A 27161-nucleotide genomic window follows, 5' to 3' on the forward strand; every position below is an offset into this window, starting at 1 on the left:
ACAGTGATTACAATAATCACATTTGGAGCACTTCCTACACATCAGGAAGTTACAAGCCTCCTGTGCATATTAGCTAATGTAACCCTCACTGCAATCCTACAAAGTTGCTCATTCGTGCCCTCATTTCATACGTGAGAAAACTGAAGCACAAGGTTCAATGATTCCACTGAGCTCACCCACCTAACACAGGAAAGAAGCAGCATTTTCTTTTTCTTTTTTAAAAGATTTATTCATTCATGTATTTTATGTATGAGTGCTCTGTCTTCATGCCCACCAGGAGAAGGAATCTGATCCCTCTACAGATGGTGGTGCTGGGAACTGAACCCAGGACACCTCTGGAAGAGCCATCAAGTGCTCTTAACCACTGGGCCATCTCTCCAGCCCCCAGCATTTTCATCTGTGTTCCAATATAACTTCTTATATTTAAAGGCAAAGGCACAGGTGGACAGTACATAGGCTATAGCTTGCTGGATCCCAAAATGATCTGAACTCAGGAATTCTCTCTCTACAGTCCATGTTCTCTCTCACAAAAACACACCGCGTTGCAGACTAGAGTGCCAGGCAGGATTTAACTGCACTTTTCATAAGCACTGGGCTCCCTTCCCACTAAGCAGATCATTAGAGGAGTACTCAGGATCCCAATTAAATTGAGATTTAATTCTAGGTCCTCCCAGCTTCTTAACTCCAGGAGGCCGGGAGTTTCTTCTGTGATGAAGAAAGGCTGCAATAAAATGCAGAAATTCCAGAGTCGTGGTAAAGATCAAGTAAGAAATCAGACTATAAATCCTGATTATCCTGGGTATTTGTTGTTTGCCTTTCCAAACGCTCATGCTCCTTGACCTAAAAGGACCTCCTTTTCATTTGGAGGTTCATTTGCTCACTGTGCCTTCTCCCTTGCCCTAGGACCTGGTCCCATGTGGCAAACCTAAACCAATCAGTGATCAATCCTGCTCAGCTACAACTTGTTGGAGCGGGGCAGTGGTACACGACTTAAACCAGTCCACACAGAAGAAATCTTGGTATCGTACAGATGAAAACACTTGGACAGAAATGATCACTTATTGTTTTCTGTATTTGGACCTGGGGGGTGTGACTCTAGGAGCCACTCTGGAGCCAGCTCAGTGCCATCTTGTCACGAGGAGGAACGACTGTGAAGTCAGCACAGGCAAGGCAGACCTGACGGTGAGAAGTCAGACCAAACTATTCAGTCACACCGACCAATACATTCTCCTTTTGTCCAAGTCAGCTAAGAACAATTTGTTCTTTTGTTTACCACTTGGGATAAAAAAATCATAATAAGAACAAAAACCTGAATCATAACTCATAATGAATGCTAGTAATGGCCTCTAGTCCCCAAGAGGCATTCTCAATACTTAGATACTTCAACATGGAAGAGCCAGGAAGGACAGACACTGCAGATAGAACATAAAACATTTCCTCTTTCCCTCTTAGCTAGCACCTTATCCTTCAGTAAAGCTCTCTGAACAGCCGTAACAAACAGTCAAAGGGGCAGACAGTGGAATGGAGCTTACGTAAGGCCCCACTTTTTAACACCTCTGCCACCGTAAATTAAAAGAATAAATAAATAAAAATTTTTAAAAATTAACACCTTTTCCTGCTCAGCCTGTCACACTACCTTAATCACAAACTCTCCTTTCCAGCACACCTTCCAAATGTGGGCAGTTTCCCTCCTTCCCAGCACCGCCCAGCCTGCCAGCTGCATCAACAGCTCCCAAGAGCTCTCAGGACACACAGTGCTGTCTCTGCCTGCTATCTCGACTGGCTCACAGGCCCCCAGTGCTTCTGCTGACTCACCTCCCAGCACACACTGACCGCCTTGTTCTTTAGTGTTCCAATACACGCCTGCTTGGACACACCGACTCAGCTGGAGAAGTGTACATGGGGGTGGGGCAGCAGGGAGGAGATAAGGATGGAACCAGCCAAGCGTTTTTTTCTTTGATTAAAAGATTTTTAGAAGTTTTTTTTAACACTGTGTGTGTACATGAATGCATGGGAGCATGTTGTTGGTGTGCATGCGTAACAGCGTATGTGTGGAGGTCAAAGGACAATTTGCAGGAGTTGGTTCTCCCCTCCACCTGTGGGTTCCACAGATAGAAGTCAGGTCATCAGGCTTGGGGGCAATGCCTTTCTCCACTGAACTTACCCTATCCAGTACTTTTTCAATATGAATGACCCGAAGGAAAGAAATCTTAGTTCAGGCATGCACATACCTGTGTCTTAAAGACGACAGGACCCTGGGAGCAGTTTTAGGGACTCTCACCCAAACCCTTCTGTTACACGTACTGTTATTACATCTAGCAAGCACCTCAGGGCAAAAAAGGAAGTGGTTCCAAAAGTATGACAACCCTAAATGGTAACCACATTCACTATTTCCAAATTTCAACAAATTCAAGCTTAACTGACTACCAGATAGGGAGCTAAATCTGAAAAAAGGAGAGGTGAACTGTTCCTTTGCGGTGGTCAGACTTCTGCCTTCTGAGTGAACAAACTTACTCTGTGTCTACCCTGCTGGACCATAAGAGAGCTCTGTAAATCTCCAGGAGTGAATCCAATGCTCTGGGCATCCGTTAACCGTGTCATCTACTCTGCATTCGGGTCTTTCAGCAGTGGCATTGCTTCCGCAAAGTCTCTTGAAGTTCAAAAGAAGATAGAGCTAACCTAAATGAGGAAGAAGGGCTGTTTGCAAGAAACAGATCTCCCAGACTGGGAAGAAACACACTTCTTAGCTGACACAAGATGTCCCACTGCCTGCTTTGGTAAGGTTTAACGCAGCACAGCCAAGCTTATCTACTGATTATTGTTCATGGCTACTCTGTGCTACAACAGCAGAGGTGAATATTGCAAAAGAGACTGCGTGACCTGCAAATCCAAAACGTTTACTGATACATTATACAAGCCCGACAACTCAGATTTACAGATAAAGACAGAACTGGTTTTCATTTTGTTTTGTTTTGTTTGAGACAGGGTCTACCCATGTAGCCTGGCTGTCCTGGAACTTGATGTAAAAGCAGGTTGGACTGGAACTCACAGTGATCTCCTGCCTCAGCCTCTGACTGCTAGGATTAAAGGTATGCACCATGACGCCCAGCTTCAGACTCTGTTTTAACAAATCTGTTGACAGACTTTGCCTAGAACTATACAATCTAAGGTAGATGACAGTACTAGGAATAGGATTATTTCAATAAATCGTACTGCAGGCCTAGTAAGATGGCTAAGTGGGCAGACACTGATGTGCAAACGTGACAGTTTGAGTTTACCCTGGAATCCACACAAAGGTGGATTGCCTTCATCCTCCGACACAGAGCACAAAGTTGTCCTCTGACCCCCTACACCTTTACTGTGACACAGGTATACGCTCACACACATTCCCTTGAGTGTTAGGAAGAGGAACCACAACAGAAATGGCACAAGGGGCAGGAAAATAGACTTTTGCCACCCAACAGACATTTATGGGCACTGCACTCACATGCACTCGTGTACACATACCCCCCAACACACACACACACACACACACACACACAGATACACATATAAACATAATTTTGTTTTGTTTTGTTTTTCAAGGCAGGGTTTCTCTGTGCAACACCCTTGGCTGTCCTGGAACTCTTTGTAGACCAGGCTGGCCTTGAACTCACAGAGATCGCCTGCCTCTGTCTCCCAAGTACTGGGATTAAAGGCATACACCACCACTGCCTGGCTAATTTTTAAAAATAAAAATAGCAGTTTGAGATATGGCTCAGCAGTTAAGAGCACTGGCTTCTCTTTCAGAGGGCTTGGGTTCAATTCTAGTGCCCACATGGCAGCTCAGAACTGTCTGCAATTCTCATTCCAGGAGAGCCACTGCTCTTTTCTGGCCTTCTAGGACATCAGACACATATCTGGTGCCCAAACACATATGCAGGGAAAGTACCCCATACACATAACAGTAAATTTTTTAAAAAATAAGTATAACATAATCCTTTTAAAAATAAAAACTGTGTAGTAATATTTTAAAATATTTTGCTAAATGTATTGCAATGTAACAATTCTTTTCCAATTCTACGTATTTTAATTCTGTATAAGAAAATTGTTCTGGGGACTGGAGATATGGCTCAGCAGTTAAAAGCACTGATTGCTCTACTGCTCTTCCAGAGGACCTGGGTTCAATTCCCAGCACTTACATGGAAGCTCATAAGTGTCTGTAAATCCAGTTCCTGGCGATCTGATACCATCACACCATTGCACATAAATAAAGTTAAATAAACCATTAAAAATTCTTTTAAAATGTTTTTTAAAAAGAAAATTATTCTGCTGGTGTGTGCAGCTTTTAATGCCAGCATTTAGGAGGCAGGGACAGCTGGATCTCTGTGAGTTCGAAGTCAGCCTGGTCTACAGAGTGAGTTCCAGGACAGCCAGGGCTACATGCTGAGACTCAGTTTCAAAAAAATCAAAAAGAAAAATTCCTCTAAGCTCGGTGTTGTAGTTTACATTTGTGGTGTCAGCATTTGGGAGGGAGAGATGGGAGGGTCAGGAGTCCAAGGTCACCCTCAGTCACAAAGGACTGAAGATCTGCCTAGGCTATAGGAAACCCTCCCTCAAAAAAGGAAAAATTACTGTGAAAATGGACTTCGTCAAGTTTCATGATACCATAAAAAGATCCCTGTTCTGAGACCAAAAAGGAAGTAAACACAGTCACAGGTAGATTCTCAAAACCAAACCAAACTCACTCTTCTTAAAAGTCATACATTCATGTTCTCAAGTACAGATCAAAAACCATGGTTGCTATTTTTAGCGGCCCTATTTTGAAAACAGCTGAGAGTGTGATGTAACAGTCTTGTAGACCTAAGGGCTCCCTTAGTTCACTGGCACTCATCCTAGTTCAACAGACAGCCCCCAACTAATGTGACTTCCAACTGCGGCTACAACAGAGTAACCAGAGAGAGAGAGAGAGAGACGAGAGAGGAGGAGAGAGAGAGAGACGAGAGAGGACGATGAGAGAGAGCAGATTGTGAGAGGAGAGGATGATGGAGAGAGAGAGAGAGACATGCCCCTGCCTATTATACCTACCTACCAAAACCTTTTTTTTTTTTGGGGGGCTTCCACAACATTACTATCTAGATAATTCAATTATTTAGGAATCTACAATCTTATACATAAGTGTGAATCTTCCCTTAATTAGAGTGGTCAGGTTTCAGTGTTAACCATCAGGGTAAAGTTAACCTGGGACTTCAGAATCCAAGGACACCACCTAATGATACCATCTCCTTAAGAGAGGTTCCCCATGTCAAACAGCAGTGGTGGTGCATGCCTTTAATCCCAGCACTTGGAGGAGGCAGGAGAACTGCTGTACAATCTTTTCTGTTTGTTTGTTAGGGTGTCACTTTGTAGTCAACCTGACCTGAAACTTGATAATGTAGACCAGGCTGGTCTTGAACTCAGGGAGGTCCAGCTGCCTCTGCCTACCAAAGGTGTTGCGATTATAAAGACATGGGCCACCACACCTCTGACTGTCAAAATTTTTAATACCTGTCAGTGTTACAAAGAGACTCTATCTCAAAATAGACTAGGGGAGACCATACTCATTTTTAATCAATTTAAACTGCATTTACTAATGGCCCCTCATGAAGGAGAATGAGTGAGAAATAAAACTAGAAGCTAAAAGCTATAATGAATGAGCCAGAATGTCGCATCATTCCCAGGTGTCAGACTAGCCTACAGTGCAAAAAACCATCAAAGTTAGCGAGAGATGAATACACCAAAGCCTTTCCATGCCAGATTATCATGACTGTGCCACTCCCCAGGATTGTTCTGTCCTCCTTTTCTCCCATGATGGTTGCCATTATTATATCATATTATTTACCATTGTACAGGACAATGGTGTGGTAGAGTATGAGACTCGTAATCTCAGAGTCGTGGGTTTGAGCCCCACGTTGGGCGCCAATTTGTTGCAACAGGAAGAGGCCACTTGTTCATCCTGGCCACCCAGAACCAAAATAAGCACACAGAAACTATATTAATTAAAACACTGCTTGGCCCATTAGCTCTAGCTTCTTATTGGCTAACTCCTACATCTAATCTTAATAATCCATTTCTATTAATCTGTATATCACCACAAGGTCGTGGCTTACCAGCAAAGTTTTAGCATGTTTACCTCCAGCTGCGGATCCATGGTGTCTCCCTGACTCTGTCTTCTTCCCAGCATTCAGTTCTGTCTTCCCCGCCTACCTAAGTTCTGCCCTATCAACAGGCCAAAGCAGTTTCTTTATTCATTAACCAAGAAAAGCAACACACTGACCGAAGGACCTCCCATACCAGGACAAAATATCATTCTTTTTATTTTTCATTAAAATGATTCCCTTTGTGTGTGCTTGCTCATGCATGCATTTTATGTTTTAGACATGGAGGTGCATGCATGTCATGGTGCATGTTCAGAGGTGCAGCTGGTTCTCTCCTTTCATTTTTTTTTTGGGGGGGGGCAGGGTTTCTCTGGATCTTTGGAACCTATCCTGGAACTAACTCTTGCAGACCAGGTTGGCCTTGAACTCACAGAGATCTGCCTGCCTCTGCCTCCCAAATGCTGGGATTAAAGGTGTGCGCCACCACTGCCCGGCCTGTGCTTCTATCTTTATGTGGGTTCCAAAGGTTAAATTCAGGAAGGCAGGCCTGTATCAGGTAAACACATTTAATGGCTAAGTAATCTCCCTGGCTCCCAGTTCAGATCCCTAATTTTTCTTTAAAACTAGGTCTTATTGCTTTGTAGCCCACAGGTGCTGGAATTACAGGTGTGCCAACATGTCCGGTCCCAATAGTTTTGTTTGTTTTTGTTTTTTTGTTTTTTTTTTTTTTTTTGGTTTTTTCGAGACAGGGTTTCCCTGTAGTTTCTAGAGCCTGTCCTGGAACTAGCTCTTGTAGACCAGGCTGGCCTCGAACTCAGAGATTCACCTGTCTCTGCCTCCCGAGTGCTGGGATTAAAGGCGTGCGCCACCACCGCCCAGCTTGTTTTTGTTTTTTTGAGACAAAGTATTTCTGTGTAATTCTGGTCCTTGATATATAGAGTTTAGGAAGTCACAGAGGTCTCCCTGCCTGTACCCCTCAAGCACTGGAATTAAGGTCATTTGAGATCATATCTAGCCCAGTAACATTTTTATTAGCAATTCTATTAACTGCAGATTCTCTAAACTGAACAGACTGTAAAAATCATATATCTCCCCCCTCTACTTAATTTGTCATAGACTGTTTTCTGTGTTCAGTCCCCTTCTCGAGCTCTGTTCCTTTCCTATCCTTAGTTTCTCCTTCCTCAATAGCTATTCCTAGCAGTTTCTCCTACCACAAGCTCCTATTTCCTCATGGCCTCTGTCTCTATTTTTTTTTTTTTTTGGTTTTTTTGAAACAAGGTTTCTCTGTGTAACCGTCCTAGCTGTCCTGGAACTAGCTCTGTAGACCAAGTTGGCATCGAATTCACAGAGATCCACTTGCCTTCACCTCCCAAGTGCTGGGATTAAAGAGGCTCAGTATCCCTATATCAATACAGCTTTAGGCTCTCCCAAAAAAGGCCCTGAGTTTTATTCCTCAGTCGTAACTAGTCACCTCAATTATGTCCAAAAAGGTCCCTTAATCACAGAATCATTACAGAAAGAAAAGCTCAGAAATAATCCAATCTACTGCTTCTCAAACTAAACCAACAGCAAAAGCTGGACATGGTGGCACGTGCACTTAACCCCAGCACTAGGGAGGCAGAAGCCATATAGATTTCTGTGTGCTCAAGGCCACCCTGGTCTAGATAGTGACTTCCAGGACAGCCCAAGCAACGTAGTCTCAAAAAAACAAAAACAAAAACCAGAGCTGGTGGTGGTGACCCACACAGCACTTGGGAAGCAGAGGAAGGTGTATCGATCGCTATGAGTTCAGGGCCAGCCTGGTCTAGAGAGCTAGTTCCAGGACAACCAAGGCTACACAAAGAAACACTGTCTTAAAAAAAAAAAAAAGCAGGTAGCCCAGGCTCACCTTGAACCCACCAGGCTGTAGGACAACTCAAAATACTCCTGCCTCAGCCTTCTGGGTGTCAGGATTTTAGTTGTGTATCACCACACCCAGATTTCAAATTTAGCTGTACTTTATACATCGTAAAGACGTATGTAACTAACTTTACATCATCATTGCAAACACACATACCTGAAACCCTTTTCATAAATCCTTACTATGAAAACACAGTGGAAATTTCTATTCTAGTCCAGGTTTACGTTTTTATTTCGTTGTCATCCGCTAACTATCTTCACAACCCAACAGTTACATACATACACTGGGACTCATAGTTGGGGGACATTAATCTGAACCCGAACTTCCCATTCACAAGTGAAGAAACTGCATTTCAGTGGCGAAATGCGTTTCTCACCCACAGAACTTTGCCCCTAAAATTCAAACTCTTGTCTGATGAGTGTCACGCTCGTGTGGTTTCTACTAAAGACCTCTCCCCGGTCACTCACTCACTCGCACTCCCTACACAAACACAACTTCAGAACACCAACCCCAACTCCTGATCTTACGTTCTCCTCCAAGTCACCGCTTGCTGATGAGCGAGCCCTCGCCGCCGAGCTTCATGTTCCCACGGGTCAGTCCCCTCAGCCACCATCCATCGACCACTCAGTCCCCTGGGAGTCACTGCGGCATACTTACTCGGTCATGGTCCCGTCGCAGCCTCTGCCTCGCGCTCTCCGAGGTCAGAGTCCCTCGCGTTTACTGCTCCGGGGTCGCAGACCCCTCACAAGCAGTCACCGCCGGGTCACAGTCCCCCTGGCTGTCATTGTACCTCGGTCACAGTAGCCCCGCAGTCACTGCTCTGCATTTCCCTGGCTGTCACTGACCTGCTCTTCAGTCACAACCCCCTCACGGGCACAGCCGGCATTTGTCCACGCAAGCAAACACTACCCCGGGGTTCCTTACCGCAGCTCTCCCGGGCTCGGGTCCCGTCCGATTCCTTCCTGGCGCCGCGTCACCGACTAGCGAAGTCAAATAGGTTGCGGGGAGACGCCCGGGAAACATCTGACCGGACAGCGGGCCGGAAGTCCCGCCCACCGCCCGCCCTCCTTGTTCAATCCCACCAACACGTCTCTGAAAAACCACTACCTGACAGAGTAGTTCCGCTTCCAGCCGGACCGGCGGGTGGTGGGACTGAGCAGAAGCACAAGCACCGGACACGGGCTGCGGGGTCAAGGCAGCCCCGGAGTAACCGGATTGTGTGGCGCCTCCCTGTCGGCGGGGGCTCTCCCTCGGCTGTGGTCTCCCGGCGCCCCTTGCACCCGCCGACCCCCGCCACTTTTCCACGGCGTGCGGCCCCGACACCCAGCCTCAGCAAAGAATTCAAGCCCTCTAGCCCACGTCCGGCGAACGCTCGGTCTGAGCTCACCGCCTCCGGTTATTTTGATCTAGGGTGACCCACAGAAAATGATCCCTACGAATGGACTGAGAAAGTAGTTGAGCAGGAGTAGAGGCAAAGGCACTGGTAGGAAAATGCACGGATCGGGGTGGGCAGTCAAGAGAACGAACTTCGTACGGTGAACTTTTGGGAGATTTTGTTTTGTAGAGTTTCTTTTCCTCTTTTAAGATTTGTGCAGGTCCACAGAGGCCATAAACGGGGCAACAGATAGTTTGGAGTTACAGGTCTTTCTGAGCACTTTCTGAGTGCTGGGACCTGAACTCTTGTCCTCTGCTAGAACAGTAACTGCTCTTCGCTTAACCACGGAGCCATCGCTCCATCCCCTTTATGGGGCTGGATGGTGGTGGTGGGCTTTTGCTTGGATATTAAAAATAACTTTATCAGACAGGGTCTTACTCTATTTCCCAGACTGGCCTGGAACTTAACTATGTGTCCCATGCTGGCCTTGAACTTGCAGTGGGCCTTTGGCCACAGCCTCCAGAATTCAGGCATTAGCCACCACATCCAGTGCGATTTTGTAGGTGTAAGACAAGTGGGTACATAAAGTTACAGACAAAAGATGGGGGGGACCCACAAACTTTAACACATTTGTTTGTTTGCACTTTTTCCTTGAAGATAACCAAGAAGGAAGAAAGATGGGTAAACTGCACCTGCTGAGGTGCTTCCAAGAAAGAAATGATTAAAGTCTGACACACAAACACCCCTTAAGTTCAAGTAGTATTTAGACATGGCAGATAAAATGGCCCAAATAAGGACAGCTAGCTGGAGGAGACACCAAGGGCCTCTCTGGGGAAGATGGTCATCACAAAAACAGGATAGATTGTGGCCAACACAGAAGTCTCCAAATTTGAAGGGGTTCTACTTTATATACAACTTGGAAACTTCTCAGACCCTGACACTAAATAGATGCAGTAAGAGCTCAGCATGATAAAGTCAAACCATTAGATATATAAAACCTAAAACAACGGATTTTAGGTGCCAAGGTCCAACTTATTTTTATTTGGTCAGGATATTATACAAAAGTTGAGGTTTCTTCGTGCTCACAGTCACCCTTTCCACAGATTCAATAGTAGAAACAACCAAACGCTGCTACAACACAGAATAAGCTGTCCTAAAAAATAAATACAGAAAACAAAAATCCAGGGTGTTAGTGCTAATGAGACAGTAGGTCACACAGGCTATTGACATCAATGCTATACCAGCGCTATGTACTAGTATAGATATACTAGATCATTGTTAACTTTTTCTTTTGTTTTCAGAGACTTCAACATAGACAATCAAACTTGAACTGATCTTCCTATCTCAGCCTCCCCAGTGTAGGGTTACATACTCTCCTTTTCGTTAATGTTCAATCATGGAGCTTTCTTCCTTCAAGAAACAGAAGGTTTCCAAGGAGCCGCTATAAAGTCGTTTTCCTGAGGACATCTACAAAACTGCTCACTAAAAGGTGCTGAGTAGGGTAGGAGGAGAGGTGGGGGAGGGGATAATCGAAGCAGTCTGTTTGCGTGTGGGGAAATGCCAGTGAAACCCATTATGTATAATTAATATGCATTAATCTGAGGTTGCAGAAGGAGGATAGAGAGTGGGAGGTCAGCCTCTTTAATTACATATATAATTAATTACATAATTAATTATATGGTGTGGTGGTGCATGCCTTTAATGCCAGCTTTCAGTATACAGAGGCAGGATTGGTCTACATAGAAAGTTCCAGGCCAGCCAGGGTTATTGTGGTGGGTATTCATTCTGCCAATAACCTTGGGCTATCTGGCCCTTTAAGAGGCAGTGCTTCTTATCTGCCTATGATCCTCTTATAAGGAAGGAGGAAGGGTGGTCGCTCTCTCTAAGATGGTGAAGACCAGGTCAGGCGGCATGAAGCAGTGTGTGATTAGTCCCCAGCTTTTCAAGAACTCTGCAACTGGATTTACCGTGTCCTGTAATCGTGAGTGTATTTCCCTCCCCCTTTCATATTTTAATAAATCCTTGATACTACTTAAACAGACGCACGTGGATTTCTCTTAACAAGTTCTATAGTGAGACTCTTGTCTTTTTTTTTGTTTGTTTGTTTGTTTTTTGAGACAGGGTTTCTCTGTAGCTTTTGAGCCTGTTCTGGAACTCACTCTGTAGACCAGGCTGGCCTTGAATTCACAGAGATCCGTCTGCCTCTGCCTCCCAAGTGCTAGGATTAAAGGCGTGCACCACCACTGCCTGGCTGAGACTCTTGTCTTAAGAAAACAAAACCCGGGACTGGAGAGAGGGATCAGTGATGAAGAACACACACTGCTCTTGCAGGGGACCCGCGTGGTCCCTGCACCCACATCGGGTGACTCATAGGGAATCATTCTGATACTCTCTCTGACCTCTGGGGCACCTGCACTCACATCAACACACATAACACACACATATATTTATATATACTTATAAGTATATATTATATTTTAAAAAATTTTAAGAACAATGATGGTAAAATAATCAGATTTTTTAATTAAATATGTGAATGAAATTTTAGGTATAATGCATAATCACAAAATATTATTCTATATTGCCTTACTTAAGACAGAACTAGTTATAAAATGCTTTGAATGTCTTGGATTAAGTGTATTACCCACGAGCAGGAATACAGGATATTATCATTGACAGCAACATTATATTATCATTCACCTCTGGATAGGGGAGACAGCTTCTCACAAGCTCTTTTAACTTTTGCAGCAGGATCTCACGAAATTGCCCTGGCTAGTCCCGACTTCACTATGCCAAGAGGATCTCAACCCTCTTGTGCTGGCCTATCTTGAGCACCTGGAGTTAGGCCTGCATCACTAGGCCCAGCTTTCTTTCTTTGTTCATCTTTTAGCTTAAATCACCCAAATGCTTTGCAGAGCTCAATTAAACATAAGATTTTTTTAGAACTTACTACAGGAGTTCGTCCTGCCTTAGCAATCAATGGCTGTGAAACTACCAAACTTACTCCAGCCTGGTAGCAGGGAGGAAAACAAGCTGAACTTGACACCTAATTGTCAGCCAGAAGCAGCCCCTGGTGGGCAGCACTCCAGCTCCAGGCTGGGTACCTCTGTTCTGACAACGGCAGATCTGTGGTGGAGGACATGGCGGTTTGGTTTTGGTTTGCATGTGTTCACAGAGTGACACTCTGGTTTTGCTTGTAGGGATTTGCAGGGGTGGCTTTGGGGGACTTTGAGACAGGGTCTCATGTAGTCATAGCTTTGGACTTCTAATCCTCCTGCCTCTGATTCTCAAGTGCTAGGATCAGAGGCATATACCACCACATCCACTTTAGAATGATGCTTTTGTAAATCCTGGCAACTGGCAGTAGCATGTGGGAAACTTTCTACAGACTCTGGGGTTCACTGATCCAAACGTCGGCTTAGTGATCAGAATCTACTTGCAAAAGGCCCTGGCGTTTATACTTTTAAAGTCAATCAAAGTGTCTCAGCTGGAAGCAAAAGCCTTCCCAGTTCCCTCAGCTCAGTTTCTGTTCTGCTCTACCAACTGCAGCTCCACCAATTACAAACTGGGGACTTAGTACGGGGTTGATTTCTGGAAGGAAGTATCAAAGTTAGTTACCTGGGAACACCATGTACCAATAACTCAACCATGTTTATATGCTTCCTTGTTTTGGCTGTCGTGTGTGTGTGTGTGTTCACTTGAGTTTTTGTTTTTTTTTGAGACAGGATTCTCAGGTTAACCCAGACTAGCCAAGGATGACCTATTGATCTGCTGATCCTTCTGCCTGGACCCCCCCAAGTGCTGGGACACTGACCACTATGTCCAGTCAGTGAAAGTGACAGGGGAAAGATCAAGTTCAGATGGGGGTAGCTTTCCTATTCTGTCTTCCTGGTTGTAGACAGGAGTCTACATATGTGTGTTAGCAGAATGAACCAGCAGTTGTTTTTTGTTTGTTTGTATTTTTGAGACAGGGTCTCTCTATGTATCCCAGGCTATCCTGGAACTAGATTGTAGATCAGGCTGGACTTGAACTCACAAAAATATGCCTTCATCTGCCTTATGAATGTGGGGATTAAAGGCACGCACTACCCATGTCCAGTTAATTGTTCTTTTTTTTTTTAATACCTCTTATCTTACATTGCTTGGGTGTTTTTGCCTGCATTTATGTCTGTGCACAACATGTGTGCGGTGCCTTGTTGAAGCCAGAAGAGGGTGGTGGATCCCCTGGACTAGTGTTACAAACAGTCCAGCAGCTACTATGTGAAGCCTAGGAATTGAACTTGGGTCCTTAGAAAAGCAACCCCAATGCTCTAACTGCTGAACCAATCCCCAGCCCCTAACTGTTTGTTCTGAGTTAACCCTACCCACATCCCCGATGCGCCCCTGGAGGGACTAGAGGTTAGTACCAACAGAAACTATCTTTACTCAGTATTTGAAGTTCCTGAGCCCATATATCAGCTAAATGAAGGACACATGGAAGGGATGTTAATAGAGACATTGTAGCCATCACTGGCCTCTAAAACATGCTGAATGCCTAACTAGAGGGTAAGACTTGAGCTCCCAGAAGGAGCCTTTGTCTCCTACCATCCCCACTTCTCTGTATTATCCGCTGTCTGAAGAGAAGATGCAAGACAACACTTTGAGGGTGTTAATCGAGTTGTCTCAGATTGTCAGCTCTCTGAGTAAAGCACAGAGATTTCAGTTCCTGTCTGTGCATTGGCACCCTGTGAGCAGCCAGGCAGAGAAGCTCGGTTTTTCCAGTTACTTCATTTTTTTTACAGTTCCTTTTATTTCTTTTTAGTTTTGCGAAATGGTTTTAGGATAAAGTAGCTAATTTTACTAATGAAAAAAGTCATCTTTGGTTATAGAATCTTCATCCAACACTCCTTTGTAGAGTCAGGTGAAGCATATATTCAATGAACAGATAATTTTTTAATTAAGTTAATGATTACTCTCAAGGATTATCAGGATTGGGGTTTTGTAACAGTGATTTATGGAGGGAGCAGGTGTGGTTTTGTGGTGAAAGAAAATGTGGCCCCCAAGAGAGTGACACTATAGGGAGGTGTTGGCCTTGTTGGGGGAGTAGTGGATGGTCCTTTGAGGTCTCCTATACTCAAGCTACTCCTAGTGTCACAGTCTACTTCCTGTGTTTCCCTGATCAAGATATAGCCAGGAACCCTCGCTGCCTGCACACCACATGCTCCTTCCATGGTGATAATGCACTGTGCCTCTGAACTGTAAGCCAGCACCCTAATTGTTTCCTTTATGAGAGTTCCTGTGGTCACAACAGTGAACCCTAACTACGACCAGAGTGTATGATGGTTAATCCCCCTGTAAACCTGACTAGGCGTAGAGCCACCTCAGAGACACTGGGGAAAGTGTGGGGCCATCGCTAGACAGGCTTACCTGAGGAGGAAAGGAAAGACCTGCCCTCAACATGGGCAAGTTCCTTCTGCCACAGCTACCAACTCCTGTTGCCAGGCCTTCCTCACAAAAATGGGCTCTACTGCCTGAGCTAGAAGCCACATGTGGCTCCTGTCAGTATTGACTCTCAGCATAAATTAAAACAAGTAGTCAATATGGTAGATAAAGGGTTTTGTTTGTTTGTTTTTTGAGACAGGGTTTCTCTGTGTAGTCCTGGCTGTCCTGGAACTTTCTCTGTAGACCAGGTTGGCCTCATACTCAGAGATCCAACTGTCTCTGCCTCCCGAGTGCTGGGACTAAAGGTGTGGCACCACCACCATGTGGCATATGCACAATTATGTTATTAGAAGCCACTTTATCTGGCACAAGCCTTTGATCCCAGCACTCAGGAGGGAGAGGCAAGCAGATCTCTGAGTTCAAGGCCAACTTGGTCTACAGAGCTAGTGCCAGGACAGGCTCCAAAGCTACAGAGAAACCCTGTCTCAAAAAAAAAAAAAAAAAAAACAAAAATCAAAACAAACAACAACAAAAGAAGCCACTTTATCGTTTTCCTGCTTTAAGTCACAAATAAAACAGTAAAATTTAAAATAAAACCACCGATTCTGGGCATTGATGGCACATGCTGTTGATCCCAGCACTAGGGAGGCAGAGGCAGGTGGATTTCTAAGTTCAAGGCTAGCTTGGTCTATAGTTCCAGGACAGCCAGCTACACAGAGAATCCCTGTCTCAAAAAAAAAAAAAAAATAGTAAAGACTCCTTATCCAGAAATCTAAGCAATCTAAGAGATGTGTCTCAAAAATACTACCGTGTCCTCCCATGTTAGCAGTAATCTGCTTCACAATGGCCATGTGTCCCCAGACAGGAGAAAGGAGTTTCCCAAAGACTTACATTCATGAAGACATCATGAGTGTAGTTGTCAGTGTCTGCATCCCAGAAACATCGAGCAGCCATGCTGAAATGCCAATGAAGAATGGTCAGCAGTAGACGCTGTACATCTGAATTATGATCTGCCATGAGCAAGTTCATTCCCTACAATCTCGCAGTCCATGCTTCAACCTTTCCATGGCACATGGAGGCAAAATATGCTGGGCCACCAGGAAGGACAGGAGTCACAGGCGAGGCTGCTTACAGCTAGAGTTGAGGGCCAGGGTCTCTAGCCACCTAGCACCCCTTAGCACCCCAACTGGTTTCCTGACAATTACATGGATCAGATTAATTTGGCTACGACACTTGTGGGTAACTTTCAGTAGACTCAATTCCTGCAGAATAATAGGAAAAGAGGTCTTGCAAAAGACCCAACATAATACTTCACCCAACCTGGTCATTCGTAGAGACCTATACAAGAAAGGAACAACTCTGAGCTAGAATTCAGTCTTCTAACTAGACCAGCATTAGGAGCCCCAAACCCTGTAAAACCAACATTTAGGGGAAGCTGTGGAAGGTTTGCTGCTAAAAAGACCAGGCAGCAGATGAAAACACCCTGTTTCAAAAGCAAACAAAACCAAGACAGTCCTGCAAGCCTATAATTTACACCGGAAATTGAAGGCAGAGATATAGAGTTCAAGGTTATTTGCAGCCACAAATAAACTTGAGGCCAGCCTGGGCTACAGTGAGACCCTGTCTCAGAGAACAAAACTAGAATTTGAAAACACCTTTAGAGCAGTAGGGATATAAATATGAACATCAGACTGTATAACTATAAAGTTAAATCATAGAGTAGTTCTTTAGTCCCTGAACTCTGCATATACTGAAATTTAGTTAATGGCTTCTTTCCTTTTTTAAAGACAGAAGTCTCTATGGTTCTAGCTATCCTAAACCTCACTATGTAGACCAGGCAGGCCTCAAATGGAAAGGATGGAGGATGATTTGGTGCACCATGACATAAAGTAGAGGTCAAAGGGCAACTATTGAGAGTTGGTTCTCTCCTTTCATTAAGTTAATCCAGAGATCAAAACTTGGGTTGTCAGACTGATTGGCAGGTGCCGTTAGAGCCTCTGAGCATTCTCTCCGCCTCCCAGTACTCCTTGGAGCTTGGCCTGACTAAATCTCACAATGTCAACCCAAACCAGAAGTTTCGAAATACAAGACACGTCTCTGAAGAACAGCTCTAGATTCATGGGGGCCGAGACTATAGTGAGGGCGGAGATCACTTTCCTAGTTGTACAGGCCCTAAGTCCAACATGCCCACCCCAGGGACCACAAACTAAATAATGTGGAGTGTAGCAGGGACGTACAGAGTTAGGCCTGGTGACAGAGACTGCTAAGTAATGCTGGCATGCAAACACATCCAGGGCAGAACATACAACGAAAGTCGTGACCAGAGGTGACTTTAGGGACGTCCACCTGGGAACCACCCAGACGTTAGCCTTAAGAGTTCTTGGCTGGCTGCATCTGTTAAATCATCCTCCTGACTCTGTCAGAGACAAAGGCTTACTGAGTGAGATATCTATGCATACAATAGACGGGCTCCCAAGGAGCACAGATGCAACAGGAACACCCCACCTACCCCCCCACTCCCACCTCTCTCCCCCACCTCCCTCCCCTCCACCCCCCTACTTACAGACGCCTTCGCCCCTCTGCTCGCCAATCACCACCTGACACCACCATTTTATAACCGGTCATATCCCAACTCTAGGAAGGAGAGGAGTAGAAAGTTAGCTCTATCCAAGTCCATAGTATATGACCTGCTGATCACAGATTCTTCCAGAATAAAGAAGCACACAGCCCATGGGTACTTAAGGAGTAGATAGTAAGATTACAGGTCTGCAGCCTGGAGATAAGCCCTGACTCAAAGTCAGGTAAAACCCTTGGAGCCTGACTTTCCCTTTAACTTCTCTAGTCTGTTAGAAGGGAATGTTCTCGCCTGTTAGACTGTTGGTAAGTAGGGAGAGAAAAGGTATGAGACACACATGGCTCCCAGCCCAGTGCTGCACACAGAGCTCCGTGAACTTGGCCCCTTCCTGAGACTGCCCCCTCAATTTACAGAACTAAGAAAACGTTCTTCTTGCCTTGGAACCAGAGAGCTCGTAACAGAACTCAAAAGTAGACAAAAAACATTTTCTTTTAGAAGTGGCATGTACAATGTGTATCCAAGCTGAGAGTTCGTTACTGTGTTGGGGGTGGGGCACAGGATCAGCAAAGACTGCACACAGAAATGTGCTGCAGAGTGGAGCGTTTACCCGGAAGAGAGCTCTTCAGTGTTACTCCCCTCACAGAGCGGGAATAACAAAGGCATGAGAAATGGGACTAGAGAGGAGGTGGCTCAGAGGTAGAGTGCTTGCTGCTCGCGCAGAGGACCAGAGTTCAGTCCACAGGGCCCACAGCAGCAGCTCCCAACCACCTCTATCTTCAACCCCAGAGAATCCTAGCCCCCACTCCATGGGCACCCACACAGCACATCACATAAATTAAAGAATAAACTACGTAGATGGTGAGAACATGGGATCTTCAGGAAACTGTAAGCTATTTCATTAAGGTGGAGAGGAGAAAAGAAACATAACCTGGCGTGACACTCAGCACTCTGGAGGTGTAGGAGGAGTTCAAGGTCAGGATGCAGGACAGCACAGTCAACTGGACAAACAGCCTGAGGACTACAGACACTGTCTGAACAAAATTCTTGGGGAAAGAGCCCCAGTTTGGCTGGTGCGTTTTAGTTGGTGGTGGTGGTTTGTTTTGTTAGAGGCCATGATCTCACACTCTAATTAGTCTTCCTGCTTCTGCTTCCCGAGTAGCTGTCACTACATGTGGCACCACCACCCTGCCCTCCAAATCATTAAGAACACTCCTTCCCTCACCTGAGATGTCCCCCTTCCTCCCTGAACCCCTAATGGCCACGAAATGTAGTGGGACACTCAACATCTAGCCATGACATCATCATTCTGAAGGAGAAATAAAGGCTTTTTAAAGATTTATTTTTATGTAATTAGTGTCTTGCCTGCAAGTATATATATATATGTACCACGTGCATGCCTGATACCCATGAAGGCCAGAAGAGAGTACTTGGATCCATTGAAGCTGGAGTCTTACAGAGTGGCCTCAATGGAACAAAAACTGTGACATCCATGTGACCATGACTTGTGGCAGAACATTTGCCTGGCATGCAGGAGGCCTTGGGCTCCATCCCTAACAGTACAAAAGCGGGATGGCACAGACAGAAGTAAATAGCTTTTCTGATGGTATAAAACTAAAAATAGGGCATGGTGCCGGGCAGTAGTGGCACATGCCTTTAATCCCAGCACTCAAGAAGCAGAGGTAGATGGATCTCTATGAGTTCTAGGCCAGTATGGTCAACATAGCAAGTTACAGACCAGCAGAGCTACATAGTGAGACCCTGTCTCAAAAATACAAAAGTTTCTGTTAGCAAGAGACAAAAGCACAAAATGTATTATGTGTATGTTGAATTTGGCAAGAATGGAGGGCTGAATAAGAAAAGCAGTTAAGAATTCAGTAAGAAGTGGGCCCAGGACAGTCTGGGAGGGTACTGAATGCTGGACTAAATAATCTACAGGTTGGTGGGGGAAAAAACAAGCAGTAATAACAAGGGAAAGGAAGGAAGCCTTTCTGAATACTTGGGTTTCTCAGACATGGGTTCCCTGTGATACTTTCACACAAATCTGTACTCTTTCCTCCAGTCTGCGAGATTCTACCTGAGAAAAAGTTACCAAAGAATCACAGAATTCCAGACACTGAAGAAAAATTGTCTTTAATAGAAAGCATAGATCACGTCCTGGGATCAAAGATGGGGCAGGGTGCTAGGTGGGCAGTGGTGACCCATGTCTTTATCCTGCCACTCAGGAGGCAGATCTCTGTGAATTTAAGGGCATAGAGTGACTTTAGGACAGTCATAGACACACAGAGAAACTGTCTGGGGGGAGAGGGAATGGCAGAACAAATGGTCAGAACCGGGTGTTTGGAGGGAACTTCATTTCCAGCGACAGCCCGGGTTACCTTTCAGTTTGTCTTTGATGATTTCTGAGAGACGTTTTGTGAGATGAGGCATTTCATCTGGAGAGTACTCAGCGCTTGCCAGTTCCTCCTTGAGCACGGCATGGATGCAGTCTTTAACCACAGAGGGTCTAAACCTAAGTCAAACAATTGGAGAACATCTACATGTCAGCTCAGCACCCAGCATCCTTCACTTCAGCCTTTTTGTCAGCAGCAGCCTTAAAATAGTCTATCTAGTTGTGAAGTCACTGGGAGGCAGTGGCGCATGCCTTTAGGTCCCCAGCATCCAGGAGGCTGAAGCAGGAGGATCTCTGTGAGTTGGAGGCCATTCTGGTCTACAGAGTGAGTCCCAGGACAGCAGGGCTACAAAGGAAAGCCCTGACTGGAAGACAAAAAATTAGATACATGAGATACTGTATCCAGGGTCTGAAAATATAGCCCAGTGGTAAAGAACTTTCCTTGCATGAATGAGGCTCTGTTTTCCATCTCTAGCACTGTCTCCACCTGATACTGTTTACATCTTCAGTCCTTTCTTTCTTACATTTACTTTGAGTCAGGATGTCTGTGTGGAGTTGGCTCGTTCCTTTCACTATCTAGTTCTCCAGGACCTGAGCTCAGGTCATCGGGTCTGAAGTCAAGCATCTTCCCCAGCTGGGCCATCTCACTGGTCTCTTTTTAATGATTTTATTTATTTTTGTGCACATTTGCCTGTGTGTATGCATGTGCACCATGTGTAACGCCTGGTGCCCCTGGAGTTACAGATAACAGTGAGCTGCCACGTGGGTGCTGGGAACCAAACCTGGGTACTCTGCAGGGGCAGTAGATGCTCTTAATTGTTCTCCAGCCCCTGCTTATTGCTCTTTCCGCCGTTCATAAAATGCTAAGCTTCTCTTCAAACAAGTCTCACAGGAACACCTAGGATCACTGCACATATCTGTTTCTAACCCCCGTTCTGTACCATTTACAAAGGAAACACAGCTCAGGGACATTTCTATACATTAGAACATTTGCTGAGGTAACTGCACATACCTTTTTCTATATCCATGGGGAAACTGCTGCATGAAGTTTGCTATCACATAGAGGACTCTCTCTACCTTTTAAAGATTTACTTATATTTATGTTTTGGTGTTTTGCTTGCATGTATGTCTGTAGAGGCCAGAAGATAGCATCTGATCGTATAGAACTACAGTTACAGATGTTGAAGGCCACCATGGGGTGCTGGACTCCAGTCCTCTGGGGGAGGAGCTGTGGGACCCTCACTCCTTATTCTCAAAGGGGCGAGAAGAAATTTCCTAGCAGAATGTTTTCCCAGGAAGATAGCAGCCTCCTTCCCCTCTCCCACCAGGGAGATTCTGAGCACAAGGTCACTTAGCTCAGCCCAGCCAGCCACCTGCTACAGGCTGATAAAGATGGCCTAACTCAGGAACAGTGGCCTTGCTCTAAGAAAAGGAAAAAGCTGACTTAGCAGAAAGGGAGGGAACAAAAGTCTCTTGCATCTGTGCCAAAGCAGCTTCAAAAAGCCTCTTTGTAGTTATGCCTTTAAAAGCTTACCGCACAGAGGAGATACAACTCCTCTCTCTACCTCGCTATAATGGGGTTAGTAGACAGGGGTTCCAAACATGTTTGTATTATGCTGATTAAACCTTGCTTATTACAGTCTGGGCCTCTCTGGTGGTCTCTCTCTGGTGGTCGTATCTGGGCACAACAGAGCCAGTGCTCTAAACCACTGGGGCGTGTCTTCAGGCCTTCACCTTGGTTTTTGAGGCAGGGTCTCTCACTAGGTCTTGCACATGAGACTATGCTGGCCAGAGTTCCAGAGCCTGTTTCTCCAATACCAAGACCAAATCTCCATCACTAGGATCACAATATGCAACGACTTTAGTGGGTGCAGGAACTGAACTCAGGACTTGATGCTTTCAGAGCAAGCACATGACAGACAGTACTCTCTACAACCCCCCCCACCCAATCTACACCCCCTTACCCCTCGAAATAAAAAAAAAATCCTATCTCGGTTCCAGTGAGATGGCTTAGCTGGTATTGCAGTCAAGCATGATGACCTAAATTCAATCTCAGGAACCACATAATGGAAGAACTGAACAGAACCAATTCCCACCAGTTGTCCTCTGACCACAAGTGCACAGCACAGGTGAGCACGCGGTAACTCTCAGAGTACCGCCGGCAAATTGCTTGTTCCCAGCCTCTGGTTTTTCTGTCCCCGGTGCGCACCCCCTAAAGCCTCCGAGAGGTCAACCACTCCCATGAGCCAGTCTAGGGTTCCAGGGAAGACCGGCCAATCCCGCTGCAGTTGGAAAAGTCGCCACAATGGAATGCCAAAGCCCGCCCAGCTCCGCCCCTCTCCCGTCTCCTTGGCGACACTGAAGCGCCCGGACCCCACTCCCGACCGACATCGCCCTCAGTGCCCCGACCACTACGCGCCTTTGCTGGAAAATGGGCCTCAGAATATAGGTGTTCTCCGGCTCCCCTGAGTTCCTGTCGGCCTCGAACAAGCCCTCGGAGGGGCCGACTGATATGGACCGGCCTTTGGTGGACGTGGCCATAGTCCCGCGTCTGAACCAGCGGATCTCTAGAGAGGCCCGGCCGGTTGCTGCGGCCCAGAGGTCCCGGAGTGCATCCCCAGAGCAACGGGTCGCTCACGTGACATGTATAGCCGTGCCCCCTTTTGGCGCCTGCGCACTGGCTGCAGCTGATACCTAGGAATCTGGGAATAGTTAGGGAACCTACCGCTTGCTGGCAGCCAGCAAGCAGCGGGACCAGCCCAGGCTAACTTTCTTCTGTTTCTTCTCTTCCTGTTTTTGAGACAGGTGGCCTCGAATTCGCTAGGTAGCCGAAGGTACCGCTGAACTCCGGCCTCCACCTCCCCAGGTTTGGGATAACGGTCATGCACCACCATGCTAAAATTTATGGGTGCCGGAGCTAGAACTCTACTGAGTCACATCTATGCACACTGTTCCTTCTGGTTTTGGACAACTTGTGAATTAAAAGAAAGAGTCAACAGTACAATTTATAATTTTTGTTTTAATTTTTGAGGCAATTTTTTTAAATTTTAGTTGAAATTTATTTTATATACTATATTCTTATCACGCTTTTCCCCTATGCCAATTCCACCAGATTCCCCCCCCCCACACACACACACCTCCCTGTCAGATCCAAAGAAAACTCTAATTCGCTAAACTCCAAAGGGCAGCCCAAATATCCAGAAACTAACTCCTGCTGGACTATAGGAATTCTGGCTGTGAGATAAAAGCCAGCATTACCCAAGAACCCGTGAAACCGGTTACGCCTTACCTCCTGCAGAAAGAACATTGGCCTACCCAAGCTCTTCTCAGCATATCAAAGTGTGTACTGGCCTCTAGGCTCCCTTGCAGATAACTCTGGCCACGTCCAGTCTCATGGCCATGTTCAGTCCACTTCTTTCTCTCTGCTCTGGACTTTTTCAAATATCTCTGGCTGTTCTCTCATATCTATAATAAAAACCTTAACCATGTCATGTTGGCAATTTCTTTACTGTGTCCCCTTGAACACTTCCTACCCCAACCCCAACCCCAACCCCAACTCAAGACTCTCTCTCTCTCTCTCTCTCTATCTCTCTCTCTCTCTCTCTCTCTCTCTCTCTCTCTCTTTGAAAAAACAAAAAAGCCAGGTCTGGTGGCTTTAATTTCAGCAGTCTGGAGGCATAGGCAACAGATCTAGGAGTTTGTGGCCAGCCTGTTTTACAGAGGGAATATAGGGTGAAAGGGTTAATGAAAACAATCTGTCCCTGACTTGACCCCAGAACCAGAGCTTGAAATTGCACCAATCCCTGAGCTTGCCCCAGAGTCAGGCTACAGAATCCCACCAATCCCTGAACACAGAATCCCACCAATCCCTGAACACAGAATCCCCTGAACACAGAATTTTACCAATCCCTGAACACAGAATCCCACCAATCCCTGAGATCCCTGAGCATAAATCCCACCAATCCCTGATCTTTCCCTAGAATGGGACCACAAAAACCCACCAATCGCAAGCCACCCAGGGAAGTCCCACTCCCCAAGAAACCCTATGTAAGCTCTATGCCCTATTCAGTTGGCTCCTGCTTCTCACCCTAGAGGCAGCTACCCTCCTGGATTTTTCCTTCCCAATAAATCTCCTGAGTGAGGTTTGTTGTGCAGTGTGTGACATTTTCCTTGGAGTGGAGCCCAGATTTAACGATTTTTTTTTTTTTTTTTTTTTTTGCCGGAGCCAGAGCAGAGCTATAACAACTTCACTGGGGAAACCCTCCCCTGTCAGAACAGAGTTGGTCCACTTGTATTGGGAAACCTTTCCCTAGAGCAGCGCTGTAAGCTGCCACTCTTAGAGTGACTGTGACATTCTTTGGCTCCCAGTGGTCAGAATTCCTTTCCATCCAAACTGCAATACTTACAGGGAGTTCTGTTAGCTCCCAAAGAAACATGGGACAAGTTTCACTCAATACTTGTAGCTCCTCCCAGCACTTCTCACCCAACCCACAGCCTAAACCTCTCCAATTTAGGGTCTGGGCCTCATTTGCCTTCCCCCAGATTCTGATTCCTGTGTAACAGCCATTTTGGCTACACAGCCTCTTGGTTCCCATGCATTTTCTTGGTCTTCTTGGTCCTCTTGATCCCCTCTCCTCTCTTCTTCCTCTTCCTCCCGCCACCCCACAGCCCAGTCTATTCTGCTGACCATGGTCAGTCTGGACTTTTCCAGATGCCACTGGCTGGTTTCTCCCTCATGTACAATAAAGACCTTCTCTTGGGTTTGAGACAGGGTTTCTCTGTGTAGCCCTGACTGTCCTGGAACTTAAATGACAATGAGGACAGGACTGCACGCCTAGGTACAGGTGAGAAGGATGCTTTGTTGTTGCTGTTGTTTTGTTTGTTTGTTTTTTGCTTTTATGAAACAGGGTTTCTCTTTATAACAGTCCTGGCTGTCCTGGAACTCACTTTGTAGATCAGGCTGGGATTAAAGGCGTGCACCACCACTACCCAGCGCCTGTCTGTAATTTTAACAGGCAACTTAACTAATGAACTAATGAGCTACCGAGGTGGTTGTAACCTTGGGGGTCAGGGAAGAGCTGTTAAACTGGTAAATCTATCAGTACCCTAGTCACCAAACACCATCAAATCTGAGAAGGATAAATTTTACCCAAGTAAGCAGAAGTGAGACAGCCTTTCATTTACCTAGACAGCTACCCCAAGTTTTTCCAAGGTTCCAAGGTAGTATCAGTTTTCAACTGCCAAGTCAAGAAGATCTGACAGACTTTCCTGTGGAGTAGGAATTTGGGGGAGACCAGCCTACCTTGCTTTTCTTGACAAAGCAAGACAATCTATTCCCCAGTGTCTTGCTTGTCCACAATCTGGACAAGGTCTTAGCAGCAGTTAAGATGCAAGGCATTTTTTCCTGTGACTGGCTTTGCTACCTTTAAAGCAAGCTCCAGATGGAAGTTCTTCTGTGGCCATCCATACAGGATGCTGCCAGGAGCTGGCATGTGTCTACCATGAGAAGCTTCTTTTTTTATTAGAATGCCATATTCTCAGACCTCTGAAGCGTTTGAGGATCTGGGTCGTTATCTGTTGGGCATAAGCAGTTTAGTGTATCTAGAAGGCAAATCCCAGTTTTCACAGTGTAAACCATTTAGCATTTTTTAAAATTACTCTGACATTACAAAATCTGGTTGCCAGCAATGGAGGTGCAGCTTTGATATTTCTGTAAACCAGCATTGTTTTAAACCTTATCTTGCATAAACGTTGTTCTTAGGACGGGGCAGGAATTATACAAACAGCCATCCTAATCTAAAGCATCTTGGAGACTTGTTGTTACATAGCGGTGAAGTCACATGACTTCACTCTTTTAAACTTAGTCAGCATGGTAGCTGCCCAGGTGCTGATTTTCAGAGCGTTATAATTTGGAGTTACCAGTATTAACTTTTGTTACAGATTTTAACCATACCCAATTCCTTAACTTTTTTTTTTCTTTAATAAGGTAGAGCAGCATAAATAACTTTCTCTGTCATTACATTAGATTCAGGGCTAGAAAAATCCCAGAAGCAAATTCTGAGTCCAGGCAGCTAGCTGTTTCCAAGACATACAGAACATGTAAACTCAGATATCTGAGACTGTTGGGGCAGCTGGCCCAATCCCTGCGTTCAGGGGAGTGGCTGCCCCAGGGGAGTAGGATACCCTTAAAAAGGATCGGGGCGCCGGAAGGAGCCCTGTTTTTCTATCCCCCACGTTACCTTCTGCTTTGCTGGACCCTTGGTTCTGTAAGTTCCCTTATTTCCCCTTTTATTAAAACTGATTTGTTATAAAAGGACTATTTTGGTTATTTCCAAACTCCTCCGACCGCCGGTACATGAGACCAGTCAGAAACAAGCACGTGGCCACAAACCTTTACACATTTCCACCCATACAAACAAAATAGATGGGACTCTTTTTTAAAAAAATATTTATTTATTTATTATGTATGCAATATTCTGTCTGTGTGTATGCCTGCAGGCCAGAAGAGGGCACCAGACCCCATTACAGATGGTTGTGAGCCACCATGTGGTTGCTGGGAATTGAACTCAGGACCTTTGGAAGAGCAGGCAATGCTCTTAAACACTGAGCCATCTCTCCAGCCCCTAGATGGGACTTTTTAACAGAAAGACAAACAACTTTTTGCAAGAAACCATGTTAGATAACTAACTTAAAAATCCTGGAATAAAAGTTTACAGTATAAGAAACCATAGAAATAAAAGATTTTTTTAGGGTTGAGGAAGTTGTGAGTGAAAACGAGCTGCAGGGCTATAGGTGGAGACTGAGAGATAGCATAGTGGGTCCACAGTCTGACTGCAAGGCAAGATAGCATAGTGGGTCCACAGTCTGACTGCAAAGCAAGATAGCATAGTGGGTCTACAGTCTGACTGCAAGGCAAGATAGCATAGTGGGTCCACAGTCTGACTGCAAGGTGAGAGATAGCACAGTGGGTCCACAGTTTGACTGCAAGGTGAGAGATAGCACAGTGGGTCTACAGTCTGACTGCAAGGAGAGATAGCACAGTGGGTCTACAGTCTGACTGCAAGGAGAGATAGCCCAGTAGTCTACAGTATGACTGCAAGGAGAGATAGCACAGTGGGTCTACAGTCTGACTGCAAGGAGAGAGCATAGTGGGTCAGCATTCTGACTACAAGGTGAGAGACAACCAGGAGGAGCAGAAGATGAGGGAGGTGTCCATCTGGGTCTGTAGGCTGCAAGAGCCAGAGCCACATCCCCAAACAGCTGACTGGAGCTTAAACTGTGGAGGCTGTTGGGGGAGGGGAGCAAACAGCCATGCACTGGGCTTGAAGCAGTGCTATCTCTGCCCCTTCTGGTAGAGATAAAGGGAATGACTTCTTCAACCTGAT

The 27161-nt window shown here is 45.6% G+C and overlaps 1 protein-coding gene and 1 long non-coding RNA gene across 2 annotated transcripts; one reads left to right on the forward strand and one right to left on the reverse strand.

The window, feature by feature from the left end:
- Positions 1-9282: 9282 nt before the first annotated feature.
- On the forward strand, positions 9283-11428 carry LOC119824920. The gene is made up of 2 exons (XR_005287150.1): positions 9283-9499; positions 10693-11428. It is a non-coding gene; the product is annotated as an uncharacterized LOC119824920 (long non-coding RNA).
- Dynlt2b (dynein light chain Tctex-type 2B) lies at positions 10403-22416 on the reverse strand. Its single transcript, XM_038345507.1, is given in 6 exon segments — positions 10403-10544; positions 15704-15767; positions 17372-17427; positions 17430-17446; positions 19763-19896; positions 22196-22416. Coding segments are annotated over 6 exon segments (441 nt in total). The 5' UTR covers positions 22318-22416; the 3' UTR covers positions 10403-10496.
- Between the last annotated feature and the right edge of the window lie 4745 nt (positions 22417-27161).

Source organism: Arvicola amphibius, chromosome 10, assembly GCF_903992535.2.
Source record: "Arvicola amphibius chromosome 10, mArvAmp1.2, whole genome shotgun sequence".
In the NCBI taxonomy this organism is placed as follows: Eukaryota; Metazoa; Chordata; class Mammalia; order Rodentia; family Cricetidae; genus Arvicola; species Arvicola amphibius.